General features: G+C 41.6%; 1 protein-coding gene across 5 annotated transcripts; it reads right to left on the bottom strand.

Annotated features, from left to right (window-relative positions):
* Positions 1–1,031: 1,031 nt before the first annotated feature.
* On the bottom strand, positions 1,032–22,965 carry usp13 (ubiquitin specific peptidase 13). 5 transcript variants are annotated; one of them, XM_088313300.1, is made up of 21 exons: positions 22,522–22,965; positions 19,428–19,553; positions 17,982–18,042; positions 16,281–16,402; positions 15,484–15,626; positions 14,374–14,558; positions 14,077–14,174; positions 13,822–14,012; positions 13,621–13,692; positions 12,538–12,643; positions 10,449–10,574; positions 9,937–10,090; positions 9,393–9,567; positions 9,238–9,326; positions 8,222–8,344; positions 6,714–6,737; positions 6,264–6,407; positions 3,897–4,069; positions 2,896–3,073; positions 2,423–2,507; positions 1,032–1,885 (listed from the first exon to the last, which is right to left on the bottom strand). In XM_088313300.1, the coding sequence occupies exons 1-21, from the start codon at positions 22,630–22,632 to the stop codon at positions 1,789–1,791; spliced, it is 2,583 nt and encodes an 860-aa protein (XP_088169426.1). In that variant the 5' UTR covers positions 22,633–22,965; the 3' UTR covers positions 1,032–1,788. The 5 variants fall into 5 exon arrangements, with proteins under 5 accessions (XP_088169426.1, XP_088169428.1, XP_088169430.1 ...); XM_088313302.1 differs by having other exon boundaries at positions 12,550–12,643; XM_088313304.1 differs by having other exon boundaries at positions 12,571–12,643.
* Positions 22,966–23,566: the final 601 nt, after the last annotated feature.

The following is a 23,566-nucleotide window of genomic DNA, read 5'->3' as shown; positions in this document are numbered from 1 at the left end:
CATACATACGTGTCTTTCTGTTCTTGGAGAAAAAAAAAAATACACATGCCTGAGGGCTGACCGGCCTTAAAGTCACAGAAAAGGTATTGTCATGGATCGAACGCCTGTTATGAATTTTGCCAGTCAGCAACTTGTGCAGAAAGAAAAAAAAACATTCAGGCACGTCAAGACATTCGAGAAGCATAAATGACGTTCATCTGTAAAGACGCTGGGCGAGTAATGTATAAATTGTCGCTGCAGCAGCAAAAACACGAGCGCAAAGACTAATGATTAATGGCAATGCAACTGTGCATATTTTTATTTTCAAAAAACTGCAAAGAAAACACAAAAGTGGACAAAGTGTTGTTTATTAACTTCCCCAAACATCAAAAGTAAACGGTGCCGTTCAGCATGGCATGACTCTATTCCCTTAATTGGATAAACACAAACATTTCAAAAGTCAACGTAACACAACCTGTTGAGAAAAACTCAAAGAATTCTGTTTCCAAAAACGCCAACAAAGAACAACTTGAACATTTCTTTGAAAGGAAAGCCCAGCAAAGTAATCTTCCAGTCCAAAATATGTCAAAGGTCAACGTATAGCGCGCATGCTAACAGCAAACACGCATGACAACACGACGGCGTGCTTTGAGATGAACGCGACGACAGAAGATTAAACGACACGGCGGAGACGACTTCAGCGGGCGGCTGCTGATCACATGACAAGCATTCATTTGACACCGTGGATGGAAACAGATCGAGATTTGCATAGAGAGGCGGGGTCATTTATTAGCCGTTTCCGGTGAGATGTGCTGAATTTAAAGCGTTGTTGAAAAGATTACGCTGGCCCTCGAGGAGAAACGCATCAGAAATTGTGACCGAAATGATTTCCTCTTGAAAAATATGAATGTCAAGTCCTGAATATGAGCGCAGGCTCAAATTAGACGGACTGCATTTAGGCCAAACTTTATTTATTTCAACGGGGCAATTACTTGCACATTTTTGAGTCTACTTCCATGGGTCGTGTTTTGACTCTTTGACTCTTTGCTCAGGTCGATACAATTCAGAAGTCTTTTTTTTTTTATTGCGAGAAGCATTGTCCAAAGTGTTGTGGCAAAGACCTTAATATCTCTTCTTGTTTCTCTTACAGTCATAGTCGAGTTGACATTTTAAACAATCACATTGATTTGCGTGTGTACAGGTTGTAAAACTCAGTTGCTACAAAAAAGTGCTTTCAGTGACGGAAAATAACTTTTTTTATTAAAAGTGACAAACTAGAAAATGAAATTGGGTCAGGGATGAGCTATTATGAAGCCACAAAAATTGATTCTTTGTCCAGTGTCCAAATAGTTGTCAATTTTAAAGATGGGAAGCCGGGATGGTTTTTTTTCCCCTTGCAGAAATCAAACGAAATGAACTAATTGCACATTTTTGACATCTCCGAGTGAGTTGATGTTAAAGTACCGGCAGTGGCAGCACCTTTGACATACTCCCAAAAAATGTGGAAAATAGTGGCACGCTAACTGAAGGCATCGGTGACATGTGATGTTTACATTACTTTGTGGGCGGAGCAAGTCAGACATCGCACACGTCCGTCTGTCCTGACATCAACAAGCGCATTCAATTTCACAGAACAAAACACAAAACGAGCACGTCGCTTTCCCTTATGCGAAGAAGCTCCTCACTGACCTCGTGGTTAAGGCAAGTAGATGGTGTGAGGTGAGCGACGTTTCCATGGTTACCACTGAGGCTGCGGGGACTGTTGGGAGCCATTCTCCCAGCTGGTTCATTGGTTAAGGGGGGCTAACTTTAACTGCTTGATAGTCGATGGTAAAAGTAGATGTAGCCCAAGTCTTTTGGGGGCCTTTCTGAGAAACACACTTTGTGGTCGTTGTAGATCACCCACCTGCACAAAGACGGACAAGTGTCATGAGATTAAGAGGGGACATGATGCAAAATGGATGAAGGTTTTGTTGCACGCAAATACGAAAGCATATACTTTGCAGTGGCGCTTTGAAAGACGTGGGAGGAGATTGGCTGATTTTATTCAAATTCAAATTCTCTATCCTTTAAACAGTGCCATATGGCAACTTTAACTCTTACTGCACTGCCAACTTTGCATTTTTTTTTTTATTTATACAAGGATCTTAGTTCTGTAATAATTAGTTGACTACAATTTGTCGCATCTTGACCTTTTCTAAAGATGGTGAATCGAGATGCAGTTTGGTATGCGCATTAAAGTCCGTTTTCATTCTAAAGAGCAGATAGAGAAGAGAGAAATACTCATATAAATGTTGACAAAGAAGCGTTTGTCCAGGAATTACGCAGCCATTATTGCAGAAAATTTTCATCATGAATATCATTTCGTCAAATAAAAGAAATAAAAAAAATAAATAAAAAAAATGACGTGTATTCGAATGAACGCATTGTCTTGTCAACTCACCTGCCTTCCTTTTTAATGTGACAAACATAGTGTCCGGACATTGTGGATGCGCCCATGTGACTGATGACAGCGAAGAGCTCATAACCTGACAGAAGAAATTGTGACAAACAAAATGAGGACATTTATTTCAATTGCATCACTGCATGAAGTCATGCGATTTTGTCAAAACGCAAACTGGTTCTCACTCAAATCGTTAATCAAATTTAATTGTTTCACAAATAACCTAATATTTTGGTGAAGTGACATTTTTGACATGTTTACTTATAGATTGGAATTTTTTTGCCAATTTCATTTGCTCAGGAAACGTGTAAGTGTGTGTGTGTGTGTGTGTGCTCCATCTTGGTTAATTGTCCTTTCAAATTAATAAGAAAATAAGATGAGTCAATCAAATGTTCTTTGTAGGACTTTCATTCATATAAAATAAAAGCAGATCTAAAAGTGGAGACAAAAAAAAAAAAAAAAGTCTGACTCACGTCCCGGTCCGTCTTTGATGCGCGGTCCCGACGTTCCCCCGTCTGGGGACAACGTGGGGTCGCTGTGCGAGTTGATGTTGTCATTGCGCTCCGTGTCGGCCATGTTGGAAAGGGCGTTGCTCTCCTCCTCCTCCGGATGGGTGAAGATCCAGTCGAGTGCTCTCTCAAGGTTGTTGTTCTTCAAAATAATAATAAATAATAAATAACTTGTTTTGAATGTTTAGACGGAATTAATTATGTAGACTGAATGGTCACAACACGACAAAACAAAATAGAATTCCAATACGAGAGTAGCAAACTCTCCACGGGAATGTTGTAGCAGAGATTCAAAGACAGAACCATCAAACTGTGAGGCAGATGTGCAGTGTCGACTTACGAGTATTATTTGAACTCAATAATGTTGCAAAGCATCTCCTTTTTAGGGGATCTAAAATAAATGCATGTGCATCCAAGTAGTGCAAGCGTGAGATGGCCTCGTCGGTTTGGTCTGGATGAATAGATAAAACTGGAAAAAATTTTTTTTTGCTTTTCCTCATTTTGGAGCTAAAAATAACCTCCGTGGTGAGAGAGCTTCATATTAATTCAAAGCAATATGCTTTTATTTGTGCACTCATGCTGGGAGAGCGAGATGACAATCAAGTATGCTGTGCGCCATAATAACAACCCACTGCGATTGTTATGGTAAAAACACTGAAAGGTGACACGCCATCTTCTTGTCCTGCTGATATCACTTTTTTTTTTGTTAACTCCTTGAAAACAAGTCAGTTGTATTTTTAAGCGCCATTTCAAATGAGTTGGACAAACCACGAGCGTATAAATGCACTCGCCAGAGGCTGAGCTGCACTGTGTCGGTTCACAAGTGGCTACGGTCAGACGACAGGAAACGAGCCCCGTCGCGAGGAATCGGCGCCGAAAATGTTGAATATCGCCACAAGATGGCGCCAGAGCATATTTTCTATTCGACAATGATGAGATTGCAGCTGCGTTGCGAGCACACTGACCGTGGCTTTGAGCGCCCGGATGGTCTGAGTGCGAGGGAAGCCCATCGACGTGAGGATGGCGATGCTCTCCTCGGGCGGCGAGTTCTCCAGCGAGGTGGCGCCCGTGAGACTGTCTGCATCGCCGGAAGGGGGCGGGCCCAACATGGAGGGCAGCAGGAGAGGCTCGGCAAAGTCTGCAGAAAACCGAAAGTCAATCATTTGCAATCATGTGTTTTGACTCAAATTAACCGTGTGCCTGAACTGTGTGCCTTGCATGGTGCTGATCGGTTACACGCCACTCAGTTTCAAGTGCTTGCCGCCATCTTTTGAATTTACAAGCGATTCCAAACTCCTTCCATCACAGTTATTGCTCGGCTTCACAGCAAGTAAGTCACAAGTTATATGTCACGGTACCACTGTAACAAGCCTTCTAAAAATGATGATTCAAAAAGGCAAGCTTGCCAAATAGCGGCCATATTTGAATACGAGAAGTAAATATGTGGCACAAAGATTTTGGCTCAGGCAGCAGTGTACTCGGTGGAACGCTTTCAAACAGAATTAACTTGGAAATAATGCATCTTGAAATGTGCCGGGGAATTCTTCATTTCTAAATATGGCGGCATTTTTCTGCAAAGTGAAGTGGCCCTTCAGCAAGGACACGGTGACTGTAATTATGGATGGCCATAAACAGCCTTCATTAATCTGGCTGCCATCAAAGAAAAAGGCAAACTCTTTTCTCATCTTCCCCACGCGCTAATGGCGTTCTCGCCTTTATTTTGTGTGCTTTGCATGGCCACTCAATGTGTCGTATCGCAGTGAGACAACTGAAGAGGTGAACGAATAAATGGCACGTTTGCAAGAAGAATTAAGTGGTTGTTAAACTGCTGCTTTGCACTCAACTTCTTCCTCACGTGCGAATCTCTCAGCTTTGATGACGTCTAGATTGGAGCGCGTTCTTTGACTAAAAGCACGTCAAGTTCTGCATCAAATCAAACGTAATGATGATGGCATTCCGTGTACTTTTTGTCGGATGAGTAAAAAAATAAATAAATCGCTTCAGACTTTGTGGATGTGGAGTTGATAGCCACTCAGCTGTTGACTTTTGTCAAATGCTACAGTAATAGACAGGAACAAACGCATCGGAATGCAAAAATGCTTTCCAAAAAATATTTTATTGATATTTCCATTTTTATGCGATTTTATCACCAAAATGTCTTGCTTTGTTTTTTCACAAGAACAGCTAAAGTGTTCACCTGTTCTTCATAAAATGTGTGACAGATAATTGGAAAAGCTGCCGATTGCATCGTAAAAGTCCTTTCGTGAGGATTTTCCACATACGTCCTTCAGTCACTCGTACGATGAAGCAATGAAATTGTCACCGTTGTCCACCACTTTTTAAAGGCACAAATTACAAAAAAGATATCCCATCAATTGCAAAGACATTATTCAGTCTTGAAGCAGCCATTTTGCATCCGTCACCTTCTCCTCTCATTTCTGTGCACTCTTGAGGCCCTTTAGCGTGCAACAAAAGCGACATAAGTCGGGACATCTCGGCTGCAAAGCTCTGACACACTCGAAGGTGTTGTCGCGGACACACGCACTCGATAAACGACCAGAGTACACAAAATCTGTCCAACATCTCGCTCGTCTCTCACTTTGAATTACCTTGGAGTTGGAAAGGCCCCAAACCAATAAACGTGGCCGTCTCTGCGTGTTACTTCCTGACGCCGGCATCCTCGAGGACGTCAGGAAGAGCTGACACAGTAGCTGCACAAAATGTGGAATCGCTCCAAGCCCCCTGCCTACCCTCATCTCAGAAAAAAGAGCAACTCTGACATTTACTGGATGAAGAGAAAAGCTATGAAAATGTGTCATCGCTGGAGTTATTGTGTCAGATACATTTGATGTTATGGAAGGAATTTCATCAGCCAAAAAAGTCAACTTAATTCATTTCCACTTATTGGACTGTCTATTTCTATATTTTTTTTAATCACACACGGCTGGCTCACAATAGTTGTTTCCTTAAATCGGTTTCTCTTGTAATGGTGCGGCTAAAGTGCAGAATTTAATGGTCATTTGAATAAACTAAATATAATAAATAAATACTAGCTTGATCCACGCATTATTTCATAACTGAAGTAAAATGGTCCCCCCCCCCCAAAAAAAAAAAAAAGTCGAGCTCTTGGTGATGTGAGTATTTGGACACTGACCATGTGTCGGAAGCGCAATACGGTTTGGTCATTAACAGATTTTCAGAAATGAAGATAAAATATTTTGCTTGGTGGTTTCATTTTTTTTATGCGCTCCAGAGTCATACACACAATTAAAAAGTTAATTTCCCACCTCCCGTCCTTTTGAGGTGAATGTTTCCAAATGTTGCGTTCTTACCGGGCTCCTCCATGTGAGCTATGATCCAGTTGAAGGCCATCTCAGGGCCCATGTTGCCAGTGTAGTAGACGGACTTTCTGCACGCCTCCAGCGGGAAGCCCATCTCTGCCAGCTGCATTACTGCTGCCTCATCTATTTCCGGAGCTAAGGGATACAACGGAGAGCGCCATCAATAACTTAAAACACACACAAACACACCGTTGCTCATTCACATGTGCTGGCGTCATAGCAACCAGCATCTCTCTCTCTCTCTCTCTCTCTTTGGGCCTCATTAAGCAAAGAGCGCACAAGACAATGAGCCCCGGGGAGGTTTCTTCAGCGCAAGGCGATTTATCATGGAGTGTGTACGCAAACAACAAAGTGTGTGTTGTGCACCGGCTCAGGCATGCACACTCAGTGCTTTGGCTCAATATGTCATCGTGTTAATGAGAGGAGAGGCAATATACTCACAATCTAAGGAGCTCATGGAGTTATCTGGAACAGAGCAGAAAGGGATGAAACACTCACTGTTTCCATATACGTATGCGCGTGCATGCTTTTGTCGATCAAGTGATTCCAAATACATGGATTGAATAAATGAATATCAATACAAAGCTCCACAACCGACATTGCTCACATTTCATGTGAGGTTTGTTTGCGATGAAAGAATCTTTTAAAAATTGCCATTCCCAACCAATGATCATGTTTCTGTTTTTTGAGGACATTTTATTATGAAGCTAAGAAAAACTCCTTTGGTGCACGTTCTGAAGCTTCAGGAAAAATGGTATCTCCTCAATAATGTAAGTGAACCGTTGATTATATGGACATAAAATTAATACAGTAATAATATGAGGGAACCACGCATTAAAAATGTCTGACATTCCACTTTTTTCACTCTTTGTATGCTTAATGCAACTATTTAAACAAGTTTTGCCCTCTTCATGAAAATATATAAGATTACGTACGGTTACTTCTGTTTATTATTGGAAAAATATGGCGAGTAACTTTTAATTGGCCATTATCAGGAAGAAACGTGAAAAGAAAAAACACGCAAAAGACAAACATTTGTGCTCAATGAGGCACGGCAGTCTCGGGGAGCAGGAGAGACATTCGGGTCAACGTGATTAATCGCTGCTTATGCTGGCCTGAGGACAATGAGGCCACTGGATCATTTGCAGCAGGCGCAAGTTATCGAACAAAGGGGGATGAAAGAAGTCAGCAAAAGTGCGGAAAAAAAGAACATTTTGTTCATCCTAACCTCTTTTGTCTCTCGGCTCAAACCACAAAAACAAGATTGTGTGGCAAGAGAGACACAGAAAGAAGTTCTGAGGAAGTTTTTGTTGTGACAAATAATGCACCGTTTTCGAAGGCATCTTGACGAAAGCCTGTTTTGTTTCATGGTAACAATTGGCAAGTGTATGAGGAAATACGTGAAAAGGAGTTGGTTCCCTGTTTGGCAAGCCGGGCATGCCTCAATTGTAATTAAAAAAAAAAAAAAAAAACACCCCAAAAAAACACCCCCAAAAAAACCCTGCAGCAACTATTTTTCCAAAAGTGACAAGCAGCGCAAAAAAAAAAATCTAACATTTATTGGGGATATTTTAAGATTCTGGACTATAAATGCATGACACAGCACTAAGTCCCTACTTCCTAACATTACAATAATCAGATCAAGTAGATTTTCACAGCAGCTAGACAAACTCAGCGTGGAGGAAGGTAATATATCCATTTTAGAATGACTTGCTCACATTAAGCAGAAAAAAACGATCAAAGATCAGAAAGAATGCTCAAGGAAAATTTGTAACTAAAAACAACAACGACGATGAATGGACACCATGGATGAATTAAAAACAACAACAACGAAAAAGTCTGATGAATCTGTGCCTTCCAAACGATTGCGATCTCCGTCTCTGACAACGAACAACGAGAGCCGACGTAACATTGGCAATGAGAAGTAGCAAAAACGTGCGTTTGAATACCTCTTGAGTCTTCAGGCAGCACAACGGGCGGCAGAAGGTCAGGAAGCTCCTCTTCACTTGACTGCAGCCCCGTGGCCCTCAGACGGCTCAGATCCAGGAAGTCCGGAACGTCAATACCCAAATCTACACACAAAAAAAAAAAAAAAACACACAGCCATTCATCCATTACCGAGAGTTAGTTGTTGCTGACAAATTTCCCTCCCATTCACATCAACATTTCTGGATAATTTCGAGTCTTCAAAGGACCATTTGTGTGTTTTGGAGCTGTGGGAGGAAGCAGGATTACCTGGAGATGCCCCCACTCCCACGCCTCTACAGACAAAACATACAAAGTCCACAAAAGAAGCCCGACGCCAGAACCTTCTAACTGCACCAAAAGTTCACCGTGCTGCTCTTTCAGATGTTATCTATTTCTTAAATGTTAAAACCAGAACAGAAATAGCCAAGCCGCCTTTATTCATTTCCACACCATTTGGGCCATTCAAACCATAGCTCACTGCTGCCCTCTGTTGGATTATTTAGACAACGCTGTCCTCCTGATAGACAGCGCTGTTAAAGGTCATAAACACATCGTCTTTTTTTGCATGCAACCGCCTATAACATCGAGCCGTGCACGTTAGGATGGATTTCAATCACAAAAATCTTTTAGAAGATAATGTGGCAGCATGGCGGCCAAGTGCACAACCAATCACCTCACAGTTCTGAGGTCCAGACTCCACCGTGCTCGAGCGGGTTTTCTCCAGGTACTCAGGCTTCCTCAATCAAACTGTGCACCTCGGCACTGTGAGGCGAACGAGCTAACCAGTCTTTCACTATGCCACCAAACAAAAATGTTCCAGAAAGTGGATACACAGACTATCTGAACTTTCTGCTTCTTTTGGATCAATGAAGTAAAATTGGATCATTTCTGGCAGCACGCAAATGCGATGGCCGACTGGTTGGGAATTGCTGCACTAGAACATAAGCTCGAGTAGAATGCAAAAAAAAAAGAGTAAGTAGAGCAGATAAATATTTACCGAGTTTCTTTGGCACCCAGTCAACTCCAAATGTGAATTTCTTGATTTGCACTGCCAGATATTCGGGAAACGAGGCAAAACGAGACGTTCTGAGGAGAAAGGCGAAAAGAAATTCAAGCCAAAGAAATGAACGCTATAAAATATCGGGAGCTTACTTGACTCCCGCCGACTTGGCCTGCAACGCCGAGCTCCAGAAGTCGGGCACGTTCTCGGGCTCAGTGAAGGCCTGCAAGCAGGCTGTGAAAGGGATGCGAGCCCTCACCGGCTCCGGGGGGGCTCGCATGTTCTCCTCGGCTTCTCTGCGCTTGGCCTCGGCTGCCAACAGCTCCTCTGGTGGGACGCAAAGAACAACTTTGAAACGGGCTGATCGGACCGCAATTACAGTTTGTTAAAAAGCTGATTTAAATTTCAATGATGGAGAATGAGTTCCGAAAGTTGAATTACGTCATTATTGTACATCTCCAGTCATTTTATAGAGTGCCATTTTTCTCACTCAATTAACGTTTTTTTTTTTGTTAGGCCCGAGCAGATTAACATGATTTCAAAGGGGAAAGATGATTTTAAGAAATGCGTTTTGAGTTACAAGTGCTGCCATGGAACAAATTCAACTTGTATCTGAAGCCACCAATGTGGCCACTGCGGCTGTTGAATTGAACACACGCCAGTCCATGTTGGTCGGCCCTGAAGCTGACGGTTTACCTCGATTTGTTGCCGCCTCGATGGGGGCTGGCAGCTGGATGCAGTAGTCCACCCGCTGAGTGTATCGAACCCGGCGTGTCTGGCAGCACTGGACTCGCTCCTCCACCAGGAAACGGAAGGCGTCGCTGGGACTCTCCGAGCTCGTGCTGTTCCTCTGCAAATATAATCCAGTATAATGTCACTGTTGTCACATATGCTGAGAAATATCAAATATTGTCCGAAACATCTGTTTTATTATTGATTAATCATGTCTTTGTCATGATACTAATTCATGATGTGAATTTCTCCTTGGCGGATTATAGTCATACATAATTGTAAAATATTACTATAATCATTCATCCCATTTAGCAATGGCAATCTCACATAATGTTTTTTTTTTTTTTTTGACGATGGGGAAAATGCTGGGAAAAGATCAATCAATGTTGAAATTGAAAATAATATCTTATGTGGTGGAGGTCAAGAGAAGCGCATAAGAGAAAAGTTTGCTGTTGAGGAGGTGAAATCCAACTCGCCTCCACTAAGTTGATCATATGCAAGAAGAACTCTTGCGCATCTTGTTGCCTGTTGGAGGAAAACTCCGGATGCCCCCGGCTGACCAGAGCCTTCAGCATCCGGGGGGAGATGCCTTTCTGTTGGTGCTGGAAGAAAAACAATCAGCATCAGCATGAGTGTTTCCTCTCAGAGTATTATACACAAAAACAAACTCAATCACCCAGGAAACAAATATTGGATGCAGAACGGGATCATTGGAAATGAGCAATCACAGTCCGCTTCATTAATAAAACAAGTGGAGGAATGGAGCAAGGCAAGAAAAAAAACAAAATGTTAATATGTGACAAAATCTATGAGATGTTCCAAAATGCTGAATCAGAATTTGGCATTTGAATGACGACTGCTCGCACTGGCTCCGCCAGCTGTCATGGTGTGTCCAGACCTGATCTATACCGTCGCATCATATGTGGAGGATGAGCCACCAATTAGTGAGGCTGATGAGGCTTAAAGCAAATTCACTTCCTAGCCAACTGGCTTCCAAAACGCTTGAATGGCTTTTCACATCCTGACAGCCGAGAACAACGTGTGCGTGTGTGGGTGTGTGAGAGATCAAGATTTCCTGATGTGTGCAAAACTAGAAGGGTTTTTAAACACACACTTAAGTGTTCCAAAAACGGCGATACGATTACAACTACGTCAACTTTTCCACCGTACAGCAGTGGCTCAATTTGCATCTGTTTGGGGGAGATTATCATCTTCATTATCAAAATTTAGCCCCAGAAAGTGACCAAAAAAAGAAAGATGCACTAAGAAATGTTACTGAAACACGTTTTATTCACTTCTTTATTGTCCTTGTTAAGTACTGAAATGATCTAATAAAGAAATCAATACAAAGAATATTGATGGAGTCATTCATAATATCGTAGTGCACTCGCCTGACTTGTGTGCGGGTTCCCACTCAGTGATGGAGTCCGACTGGCAGGCAACATGAATATTCATGTATGAAAAATAAAGCCTACCGGCCGACCAAAATAAAGCGGCATTTTTTCCAAATTGCGGACTTTGTGATTTGAAAATTGCATTCCATTACACAGTGTCGATTTGAAGTGGTTCCATCTTAATCGATTCTGTGACCAAGCTCTTAATTTGATTTTCCCCAATCAAAATTAAATGAACTTAAAAGAAAAATGGACCCAGCAATGGCTCCCGACTCAAAAAACTCAGAAATGTGACAGACTCTGTACAGACTCTGGGAACGCCAGGTGACCCAATATTACAAATATTATCTGATCACACCCGCATTCGCCAGGAGAAAAGCATCAACAACGAGTTGAGCCATGTTAGGGTTTCCATCCATTTTATTTGCTGCTTGTCCTTATTCGGCTTTCGGGTGAGCTGGAGCAGATCGCAGCCGATTTATATACCCAAGGTATACGTTGGACTGGTCGCCGGCCAATCGCAGGACACACACTGTATATGACATTCACATTCATACCTCCGGACAACTAAGAGCCTTCAGTAGACCTCACACAAAATTTTTTTGGGAAGGTGGGAGGAAACCAAAGTACTTGAAGAAAGTCATGTAAGCACACGGAGAACATGCAAACTTCATGCTGACATTCGAACAGCAAATGTCAAAACAATGAAGCAGCTGCGTTCACAACGGTGTACCATGCAGGGGAGAAAAAAAGAACAAGATTGTGACTTTGTGACACGGACAGAAGAAGACGAGGGAAGAAACGGTGAAGTGTTGACAACAAAGTGAAAGAAAGAATTAAAGAGCAAAAGAACGGAAGAAAAGAAAGCAACAGTGCAAGTGGAACCGCGACAGCTGTCGTCCGAAGCGCTTGGAGCCGCAAATGCGGCGTTGCGGCCAAAAGCTATTTTCAGACAGAGAACGACAGTCCAAGCACATTCTGAAAAGCATGCAACGGTTTGTGTCGCTTAGCCTTTGCGTCACAAATTGTAAATGCAGTGGAAGGAGAATCGTTCACATGCAGCATTTCAGTCAAATTATTTTTTTGTTTGTTTGTTTGTTTGTTGGCTGGCACTAGCGAGTAGCATGCTTGCGTGGCCTCCGCGGCCAGTTGTGGATGGAGCTGAACATACCCAGTTTAATACCTTGTATTCTTCTTTCATCACCTGTTCAATCAGCTCAGATTTCATGGGTGGTTTGGAGTGCTGGCCTGAGAGGAGCCCATGGCCAACTTTAGCCCTGTTGGACAAAATGCAGTTGAAAATAGGAACGCTTCAGATGACTCTTTGTTCCATTTCCACATGATGTCTTCATTTATCAGAACATCAGTTTTTGTTAAAGACGCAATAAATACGGACGTCCCTTTTGAGCCGTGCTTGGTCTGGTCCCTCACATGGGACTTGTTTGCCATGGGTGACCCTGCCAGGGGCATGAAGTCCCTGATAAGCTTAGCTCCGAGGATCATTGGGACACGCAAATCCCTCCAACATGATAAGGTGACCGTAGTCACCTAAAAAAATTAAAAAATTAAAATCTGGAGGGGAAAAAAATGGTCAGAAGTGTTGCAAATGCTAATGTTTTTGTTTCATTATCCACTGCATTCTTAGTGAATTTTTAATGATTTGGCCTTCAATTGTTTTTTGTGAGTTTTTGAAGTCCTCATCATAATGAGAAATACTTTTATTTAACTGATAACTTCACTAATTTACCTTTTCAATATAATTGATTATTATTAATAATAAGTAATTAAGAACAAAAATAATGTTATTTCTGATTGTTATCATTGTGTGTTTTTAACTTTTGGGTTAACAATAATTATCATTAATTAATTAATTAATTATTATTATTATTATTATTATTATTATTAAAGCACTTTTGACTAAACGTGTTCCTATCTCTTTCAATCCGAGGATGTTACTGGCATGAGCGTAACCTTCATTCAAAAAAAAAAAAAACAGAAAAACAACCAAAAACATGTGTTCTGATAAATAAGAATCATGACAAGAACATGTTTAGCGGGTGATAAAAGTCACAACCTGCAACTCAACTCAGTTTTGAGCTTCACAATCATACTTTTTGCAACACATCGGCTTAGGCCAAATAAACATCGCAGGATTTACTCAGACATGTTGTAGGAAAATAAATCTTACAGTGCATTTGCGTTACTGCAAAACTACAAACGTTGCACATAAATCATTGTGTGGTGCTGGACTCACATTTGTGTGGCAAAGTCCTGTGTGGGGTCAAGAGGTGAATAGTCAAATATCCTCTGAAGGTTTCCAACATACCTACAGATCCAAACACATGTCAAACACTCACCACAGACATTTGTTGTCAGAAAATAAAAAACAAAACAATTGGATTGTTTTTAACAATAAGAAGCCGAAACCACTTTGAGGCCTTCTGCGCGTACTCACATCCTCTGGAATTCTGGGATGCTGAAGAGGACTTGCATGACTGTGCTGAGGTAGCAGCTGTTGCCGAGGTTTTTGATACCAGTGTAACCAGAACCGTACACCGCTTTCAGTTTCATGCCCGACTCCTGGATCACCTCCCAATCGCTGAGCCGTGGCCGCCCGTTGTTGTCTGTGTGGTGGCCGTTCTCCGTCTAAGGGGGCACGGCACACCTTGCGCTACTTCTCACATGCGGACAGAATGTCATGATGGCTTACTTTTTTCTGCATCTGTAGCATGTCGATTCCAAAGTGGGAGAGGTGATCCGATATGTGCGGGTCTACCACAGCTTCCTCTTCCTCAAACGAATAGACATCTGAAACCAGAAGTTGAGTCGGTCAGAACGGAGGAAGCTCAGAGATGGATCAAGATTTTCTGGTTCAGCTCTGCCATTCGGAGTGGTCGACTAGAATTCTTTATCCTTGAGCTACTTTGATCAAAGTTGTTATAATACATGTGTGAACCACTTGAATGCAGAATATGCCTCATTTAAAATAACACCTGCGATATCAGACCTGCTCCATCTGGGGTGATGGTGTCCAGTTTGACAGCCAACGGGTGTTTGGTCTCTTTGTAGTGGTCCAGAGCGTGGCCGTTCCCGCCGCTGCCATCAAAGAACCACTTCCCGCAGAGCAAAGCGCCATCCGTCAGGTTCAGCCACAGGTTCTCTCTCATCTCGCACTTCTGACACTTCCAGCCACTGTCGGCAGGGAACAACAATGATGTCACTGTTGTGTTGCCATCTAATACACAGTTGCTTGTTCAAACCTGCTGGTAAAAAAAAATCTTCTGTGAATGCAAACAGACAGGAAAGTATGTCAATAAAAATGCAAGAATGTTGGGCGACTGATTCAATCCTATTTACATTTGACTGATTTCCATCCAGCAGTCACAGTCAAGTCATCCATTTTCTTTAGTCCTTGTCCTCCTTAGGGTCAAAGGTCAGCTCAAGCCTATGCGGACTAACTTTGGGCCGGAGTTTGGGGACACCTTGGTCCTGGTCGGCAGCCAACCCAGTACTCGTGTACTGTGCCAGGCAGCACATTACTGCGTGCAATTTTGGTTTGATGAAAGGTATAATGGAAAAAAAAAATGATTGCGACTGTCACTGCACCATTTTGTCCACCCGCTTCTGGTTAGAAACCAAACTGGAGTCGAGCGAAAGCAAGAAACACTGAAATCTGTAGAATGGATAACTTTTTTTTTTTTTAAATATTGCTCATTTTCTTCTCGCAACAAATAAACATTTCGTGATTTGTAGAGCGCGAACCATCCATCGGGTCGAATGATCCAAATAATAACTTGCACAATATATTATTGTCAATAACATGTTCATTTATTAAAAAAAATAAATAAATAAAAAATCAGATGACATTATGGACGATGATAAGCACCGAATCTTGTTTGGCGTATCGTTCCAACCGTGTCGTCGCACACCAAACCTGAGCTGCCCTCGTGGCCACAAACACACAATTGTTGAAAGTCCCCGGATTAACTCGGAATCTCAATTTTTCTTTACGATACTAAAGGGGAACTTTTCATATTTTCCACCAATAACCAAAAAAAAAAGGATCTAATTAAGATCTAGAGTAGACCGTCTTTATGTGATTAGGAGTTTGTCTTACCTGGGGGGGATTCTGACACCATTGTCCAACTGTCTGAGGCTTCTGGCATGTCTAGAAACCGTGATCTCCTCCTCCCAAGATTCAGGCTCCTGCTTTTTGTAGGCCGACGGCGCATTGAGCACTGCATCGCAGGCGATGGTCACCTAGATGCACCGGAGCAGCGGCGACGTCTCATTAGAAACGACACATCATTTTGCTTCAAAACAGGACAGAAGCTGTGCAAACAGGTTTAGACGCATTGTAATGACAGAACCAGACATTTTGGACCAAGAACAAAAACATGCACAAGGAAGTCTCACTTCATTCTCCGTGCATGCGCCAAAAACCAAAGCAGGCCACTTCATTAGGCACACATGTACAATTTAGTACAAGAGCGATCAAAAAAGACCAGAATGAGTTTGCCTTGTTTCATATCTATTAAACCTCTCGTGTAGTTGGTATCATGAAGAATTATCCCCGTATATTGTAGTGCACTTCTACGCCACAATGAACGACAACCGCAGCAATAAATAAATTGTTAGTTTCGCTCAAAAAATATTTTTTTTTGCATTTGCAATTAAATGTGAAAAGGCAGAATTATTGCTAAATCTCTTGTATCGTATTGGATGCAGTTGCACAGCGCAGGCGTACCTAATGTTGTGGCCATTAGAGCATGTGCATTCAACGCTTGTGTTCACATAATAATATTAGTAATAATGATAATGATGAAATGTGATCAAATGACTCATTCTGGAATGAATGGTCGCTGAGTGTGTCCTTCCAGTTGACATGCAGCAAAACACAGCAAACTCACTGACCAGAGCGGGTAACTCCTCAATATTTGGTAAGGCGATCTCGAAGTGGTCTGGAAATATAACAAGCTTGGCCTCGTCCTCGTACTCATAGTCCTCACCGTTAAAATCACGGTTTAGCTCTAAATCTTCAAAAGGAGGAAGCAAATATTCAGTCAAGCTGCTTCTGACATGTCACTCCTTTTGAATCATCCTTTCTTCGCTCTTTTATTTTGAAAGAAAAGAATGATCCTGAAACAGTCCAACAGGAACATTTCAAACCTTCAGTGACTGAATATCGTTATATATCGTCACGATGACTGCTGCATACTGAATATTTAGCGACCAGTAAAGGGTGACGGAGGGTTGCGTCAAATCATTCCAAACAGGAAGTTGGAAATCCTTTCAGCACATTTTAACCCGAAATCCTGTGGCGAATTTTTGGGTGTGGAAGCAGCATCTCAAAGTTTAGAGTTTGTAACCTTGGCAACCTCCTAAACTGAGGACCGTCAGTTACTAATATACAATGGCCAAATAATGCTAGCAATGAGCAGCCGAAGGTTGTGGAATGAGTCATGAGCGGCAGGATCATGGAAACTTGTCAGAGAAGGAACAAAAATGATAGACTGGCTCAGAGGACTGGTATGAGGCGCACCACTATAAGCATACATACACAGAAGAAGCGGATGACAAAATGAAGAAGGCCGCACTAACAATGACGATATGCGAGCGTGCTGATGAGCAGATAAATTGAAGGAGATAGAAGCGCAACCTTAAGATGTCTGTCGACCTGGACAACTTTGGGGTGAAGGTGTTGGAATGGGGGGGTCGAGACCCCCGGTCCTTGCCAAGCAGCGTCAATAGAAGTGTGTCAGCTTCAAGAGGGAGGCAGGGCGGCTTGACGGGTGGCGGCAGCTGAAGGCCAGCGAGAGACAGGGGGCGGCCCCACTGGAAAGCAACTGCGTACCCGTCGAGCCACGGCTGTGCATGTGGCACTTTGATTTAGAACGGTTACTAAGCGCACATACACATAAATGACCTATATTTAGAACGCGGGAGGTAGGAGGGGTCTGATTAGGGCAACGATCTGATCCCTTCAGCAACAAACAATGACAGCCGTGGCGTTTCTGACCACCAATGACTGAAAATGGACAAAACGCATCAAGAATATGCTATGGTACCGTAAAGCGGAAACATACATCGCAATACATGCCACGGCATTGTATTTGGGCTATTTTGGCCGGCTTCATCTTATGCTGATGATTTCTTTCATTTTCAGTAATGCCTGACAAAGGAGCATGCTTCACCAGTGGTTGCCACATCTGTCTGACAGTCCGAGTTTAAATCGCGGCTCGAGCCTTCCGGAGTCAACATTGCCTACGTTCGTTTTATTCAGGGTTTTCTCATTTTGAAACCAAAATTCTTGAGGGCAAACGTTTGTTCATTATTATCATTGTCATTTTTTTGGTATACTACTACTAGGTACACTTTGGACATTTTTTGGACATTTTAGACCTTAAATAGAAATGTCTTAATCAATAATGGATTCCTGACACTAGACAGAACTCTGAACCAATTACTGTAAGTGATTGTAATAAATTATTATACCCATCACTAAAATGTTAAATTGGTCAATCTCTTTGCAACAACTTTATTGTCGCACACTATAAATTTGCGAGGAAACACTCAACCCTTCATCACCTAATTCCTCCACCTCAAGGAACTTACCTAAAAACACTTTACCGTTCTGTCGCCTTGGGATGGCGCCTCCTGCCGCTCCTGTGGGTTTCTGAGGGTGAAAAAAAAGAGAAACTTTTGATAAGTAAATAAACAAATAAATTTAAAAAAAATCAAAATTATTTATATACACATATATACATATATGTATCTAACTTTGTATCTAGATCTAGATATTGATATATAGATAGATACATATACATAGGAAGTAAGCAAACTGATTGATTGATTGATTGATTGATTGAAATCCACCGCCGTGACTTTTCCAGGTGCATATTTCCCTCTGGATCTCAAGTTTTTCTGTTTTGTTTGTTTGTTTTAATTATTCAACTCTTTGTAGAGTAGCAGAAAGACCAATTGTTTTTTAATACAAAGTATTTGAGGTGTACAAGGTCCAGAGTTGTTGTTTTATTTTATTGGTTAATAGGACTGAGCCTCAGAGCATTAATTAATGTATTCTTTATTAAGGTGTCAGTCTGTTTGTCTGTTCATCAGAACGGAGGGACACAATCAAACTGAGAGAATTTGGACACACTTGAGATAAAAAAAAAAAGTCTTCATGAGAAGGGAAAACAAAATGGCGGACACGGGAGCCTTCAGAATGTGAACAGCTGTTCCTGTTTCCAGATCCAGGCATGAAAATAGCAGCTCTTTACAAAGCACAGCTTATCTGGGAGCAATTAGAGCCAGTGAGAAAACACAGCGGAAGCTGAAGCGCAAGATGAAGCTGAAGCTGAATCCGCTCGTGCTCAACAGCAACTCATCAAGAGAAACTTCAGTTTGGGTCCAAGACTTGCAAGAATGATATTGGAAAACGATTAACAGAGTCATGCCAGCATAAGCGAAACAAATCTAAAACTGGACAATATTTATTCATGTAACTTTCAGGTTAAATGTGACAATTTACGTAACTTGTTTTTTTACACGTCGAACCCCCAAAACAACCATTTTTTTCAAAACTTGCTCCATTCACTATTTCATCTACTTAACTTAATACATTTCAAAGAGACATAAATAGCAACAAAAATAAATATTTGTCAAAAATTACAATAAGATGCAATTCTGCACTAAGCTGCATCATCAGAGTTGAGGAGCTCATGTCTACAATTAAGCCTCAAATTATTCATAAGATGGACAAATTTGTCGTGAAAATATTCTAAATCAACTCTTCTATTATATAAAGTAACACAACACGTGTTCAGCCAACTGTTATATTGCAAGTCGAATCGGCCAACGGTAATTTTCTGGTCGTTTTTTGCTGGTCTATTTTGTTTCTCACTTTTATTAAATGTATTATTGTTTTTGGTTTTGTTTTTTTTAATCTCCATATATTCATTATATCAACTGAGGAAGGCAGAAATTGGCCCGCATTGACCGCATGATCAAAACATCAAATAATCTAAGTTTAGTGAGTTTTCACACAAGGAAGATACTCACTTCTTTAACGTGTCGCTTGAGGTGCATGTAAACACTCTGGCCTGTTTTACGATAGTGTCTCTCCACGTGTTCTCGTCCAAAGCCAAGGAATGTGTTCATGCACACATACAGGCCTCCCTCAGATTCCTGCACACATATGCACACAAACACAGACATACACACGCGCACATGAGGGGAAAAGAAATAAAACTACAGCAGTCAAAATTAGGGATATTCATTCAATTAAACTTGTCAGTTTGTAATGCTAATTAACTTTCATTGTTTTCATTAGCAGTGTAACGAAAAACGATTTGAATCAGACAATCAGTTTGATTTAAAAGATGAGGACGCATGAGGGCAGATTTGTGGGCCGGACTAAAAACAACCGTTAAGCAAACCCTTTTTTTTTTAATTTGCCAACCCCCACCACAAAAATGGGCGTCCGGCCGGGCCGCAAAGTCGGACCGTTCCACCATTGGGACGGACTGTCCAGCTCTGCGTTTCGAATTGTTTTTTGATTGCTGCACACCCCTTATATATGCTCTATATCACCACATTGGGTGTCGAATAAACAGATAAAAATGTGCCAGTGCAGTCTAAGAAGTTAAAATGTAGTTGCCATGGCGATGCAAACCTCTCAGACAGTGTTATAAGATTACCACATCTCAGTTTGTGTATTATAAAAGGCTGCAAAATTGCAGTGTAGTAGCATGTTGGTTTTTTTTTTAAGTGTCTACATTAGACGAAAAAAAAAAAAGGATTTCTGGTTGATTTCTGTAGAACTTTTCATCTGCAAAAGGAGCCATTGACGAAAACTGCTGACACACACGTCACACGCTCATGATTTTTAATATCTTCGTTAATTGAGCAGGTCCAACAACAAAAAACAAAATCACTCTGAAAACACCAAACAACCGGAAAATTACTCCCGATTAACTTTCAGCGACATCCACCACTGGGGCCTTTGATGACTTTAATCAGACGAGGGGATGATGCTCAAATTCAGCCCACTTGTCGGCATGCGTGTATCCCTATCTTAAGACAACGGGGGCTACAATTAGCCTAATTCCAATAGGTCCCTCAGTTTTTAATTACATGAGGTATTTAAAACGTAATTTCTTCTCACCCTCCTTTTGCAGTCAAACATAAATAAATAAATAAATAAATAACTATCCCAAATGTGCCACATGTGAAGGACCAGTGTGATAAACCTTTAAGTGGCCGAGAGTGACATATGAGCTTGAACAGCACACGCCTAAAAATAAAGCCATCCTCGACCTAACATGATGAACTCCAGACAGCTGAGTCACCTTTAAAAACAGTTGAGTGAGCTTTGAACGTGTTCTCGCCAAAGATGTTTATTTGGAGGACACTCTTTAGTCATCGACAATTATTAGAAGAAAACAAGAATATTGTGTCAACTTGAAGTAATCAGACACTGGCCACTAAAAGACACTAAAACGGCAACCGAGAGCATGGTGCTCCATGCAATTTGGGGAAACAAATAAACAGTTCGAAACATACACTTCGCCCATAATAACCATCCCTGAAGCGAGGGACGCCTGGACTGGTCGCAAGTCAAATCACAGGGCACACGCACACTTCTGGACAGTTTCGTCAATATTCTTAAATGAAGCGAGCGTGCATGTTTTTGGAACGAGCGATGAAGCCAGAGTAGCCAGAGTACCCGGAGAAAAACGCAACCAGAGCTGAGATTCCAACATCAGACCACAACATCACGGTGTGCCGTAACCCACAACATGCACTAAAAAAAATGTTGAATCATATTTTCTCATCAAAAAAAAGCAAATCTTGCTGTCGCTTGTGTAGAATCTCACAAAGCCGCTTTAAACCAATTACAGGAACAATTTACTTGCAATCAACTACTGCCGGCGGCACTAAAAGTTGACGCACAATGTTGGTGTACCACATGCAAAGTTACGAACGGCACACGAATGCCTCCTCACTTGAAAATATGCTCAGTTATGGCCAAACTCACTTTATTTGTTGATTTTTCATACTAATATTTACTACAATTAGCCCGCTTTGATTATTCGAGCTCATTTCAACTCAATGTGCTTCACACAAGTTGAGACACAAAATCTAGATGCCTTTACAAACACAGAAATTAACAACATTCAAAAGAAAAGCAGAGAAAACAAAAGTAGCTTCCCAAAAACAATTTACAAAATAATACAGTTCTGTCGTATCAACAAAAAAAAGCTGCTGACGAAATATGTTGTACTTCTCTCATTTTTTCCAACTTGGAGGTTCTTAGTTAAAGTTCTTGCAGCTACAACAACAACTTACTTCTGCAAATGAAGGTATAGGAAGTGTTTGTTTTTTGTGCGAGTGTGTGTGTGTGTGTTTGTTTTTTACATGTTAAGATTGTAGTGATTTGCTCTCCTTTTAAATCTATCATGATATAATCTGATTTAATTTGATAACACAAATAAATGGCAAACAATGACAGTATGTGTTTTTTCTTATCATTGAATTATGACACTTTAAATTGTCCCTAGGTGTGATTGTGAGTGTGAATGTTTTTTTGGGGGTTTTTTTGTCTACGTGCGCTCTGCGATGGTCTGGGGACCAGTCCCGGGTGTAGCCAACCTATTGCCCGAAGAGAGCCGAGAGAGGCTCCAGTATTGGGTAATGGATGGATGGATATTTTTCATGCAAAAGTGCTTCACAACTACTATTTCATAAAACTATTTTTATCATGGATTTTTTTTTTAACTTTGTAAATTTCTTGCTTGATTGTTTTTTGTCTTTCAGAAAATGTTGCATTTCAGTTGCGTATATTGTCTTATATTGTATTTAAATTGTACACTCATGTTATTTAAAAGAAAATATTTCTGGATTGAATATGATCTTGGTGTTTTGGGGCCGGGAGGCCCCCCCAAGGTGACTAGAAGCGCCCCTGGTGGTACAAACTTAACTCGGCCTTAAATCGAGTTGCCTTGCCTCAATCGCACCAGCTGACAATGTCAAGAAAAGCCCACCCATCCGCCCCCCTGTCACCAACTACATCCATTCAACAAGGTTCAACAAAGAATATGTTGCAGGTACATCCTTAACGAGCCCACGGACGGAATAAGGCGCGCACGCTTACCGGGGAGTCGAAGGAGAAGGCGCATTCGCTCTTGAACACTCTGTCTCCGCTTTTGGGCACTCTGATGGTGGGCATGTAAGGCACCAGCAGCTCGCCGAGGTCTGTCGCCATGTTGGCATGCCCGCTCCTCGCAGCACAGTGCGGAGCCGCCACCGGAGACGGAGCCGCGTGCACTCACAAACGAGGGGTGGGGGGGGCTATTTTTAAAGTGGCCAACCAACACTACATTCCTCCGGCACTACATTGGAGGGAGGAAGTAAAAGGTAGAGGAAGAGGAATAGGAAGAGGATGGCAGCAAAGGGGGCGTGGCGCCGGGAAACGTCAAAATACAGTAAAAGACCAAATAAAACGCCAAACAAGTGACGGAAGAAGATGTTGAAAACACGGATGCTCTGTTGCGCGTTTTCCAGCGTGACATGGCGTCGCGTGGGAAAACACCTTGATGGGAGCCACGCCCACGTCAGAAATGTCACACTGAAGCCGACGCTTCCTATAATACCGCGTGACAGCTCGGAAACAACTTAGGTGTGCATTGTACACACTATCACTCCATTTATGGTAACTTGTATAAACAATATGCTCAAATTATATTTTGCTAACAACCTGAATGAAAATGTTGGCTTTGACTACAACAGAATTAATGTTCATTCAGCTCAGCCCTGCCGCACAGTGGCCATCCGTGTTACTACAACAATAGATGGGCAGGACATGCTGTCAGTTTCCCAAATTTGTTAATTAAACGAATTTAAACTTGTGCAAATTGGCTCAGATGCAGAGGGCATGCGAGCAACTGTGTTGCATCTATTGTCATGAACAACTTGTTGACTTTGTCTTTTTACATCTAGGGGTGGTCATTGATTGGTTTTATTATTATTTTTTTATTTTTAAGGAGATTTTTATTATTTATCAAATTATGTTTGTAGCTGTCTGGCCTGCAGAAATTATTACTCAATGGTCCGAGTTAGGCCAGTCCAGTGAAGTGTTTGTAAGTGCAGTGTCTATACATTGCAGGACATCTTAAGATATCTAATGTACAATGAAATAA

This window comes from Idiotropiscis lumnitzeri, chromosome 13 (assembly GCF_059441095.1).
Source record: "Idiotropiscis lumnitzeri isolate Australia: NSW breed Sydney's pygmy pipehorse chromosome 13, RoL_Ilum_1.0, whole genome shotgun sequence".
Lineage (NCBI taxonomy): Eukaryota > Metazoa > Chordata > Actinopteri > Syngnathiformes > Syngnathidae > Idiotropiscis > Idiotropiscis lumnitzeri.
Note: the sequence above shows the minus strand (reverse complement) of the source record. Positions and strands in the feature narration are given on the sequence as shown.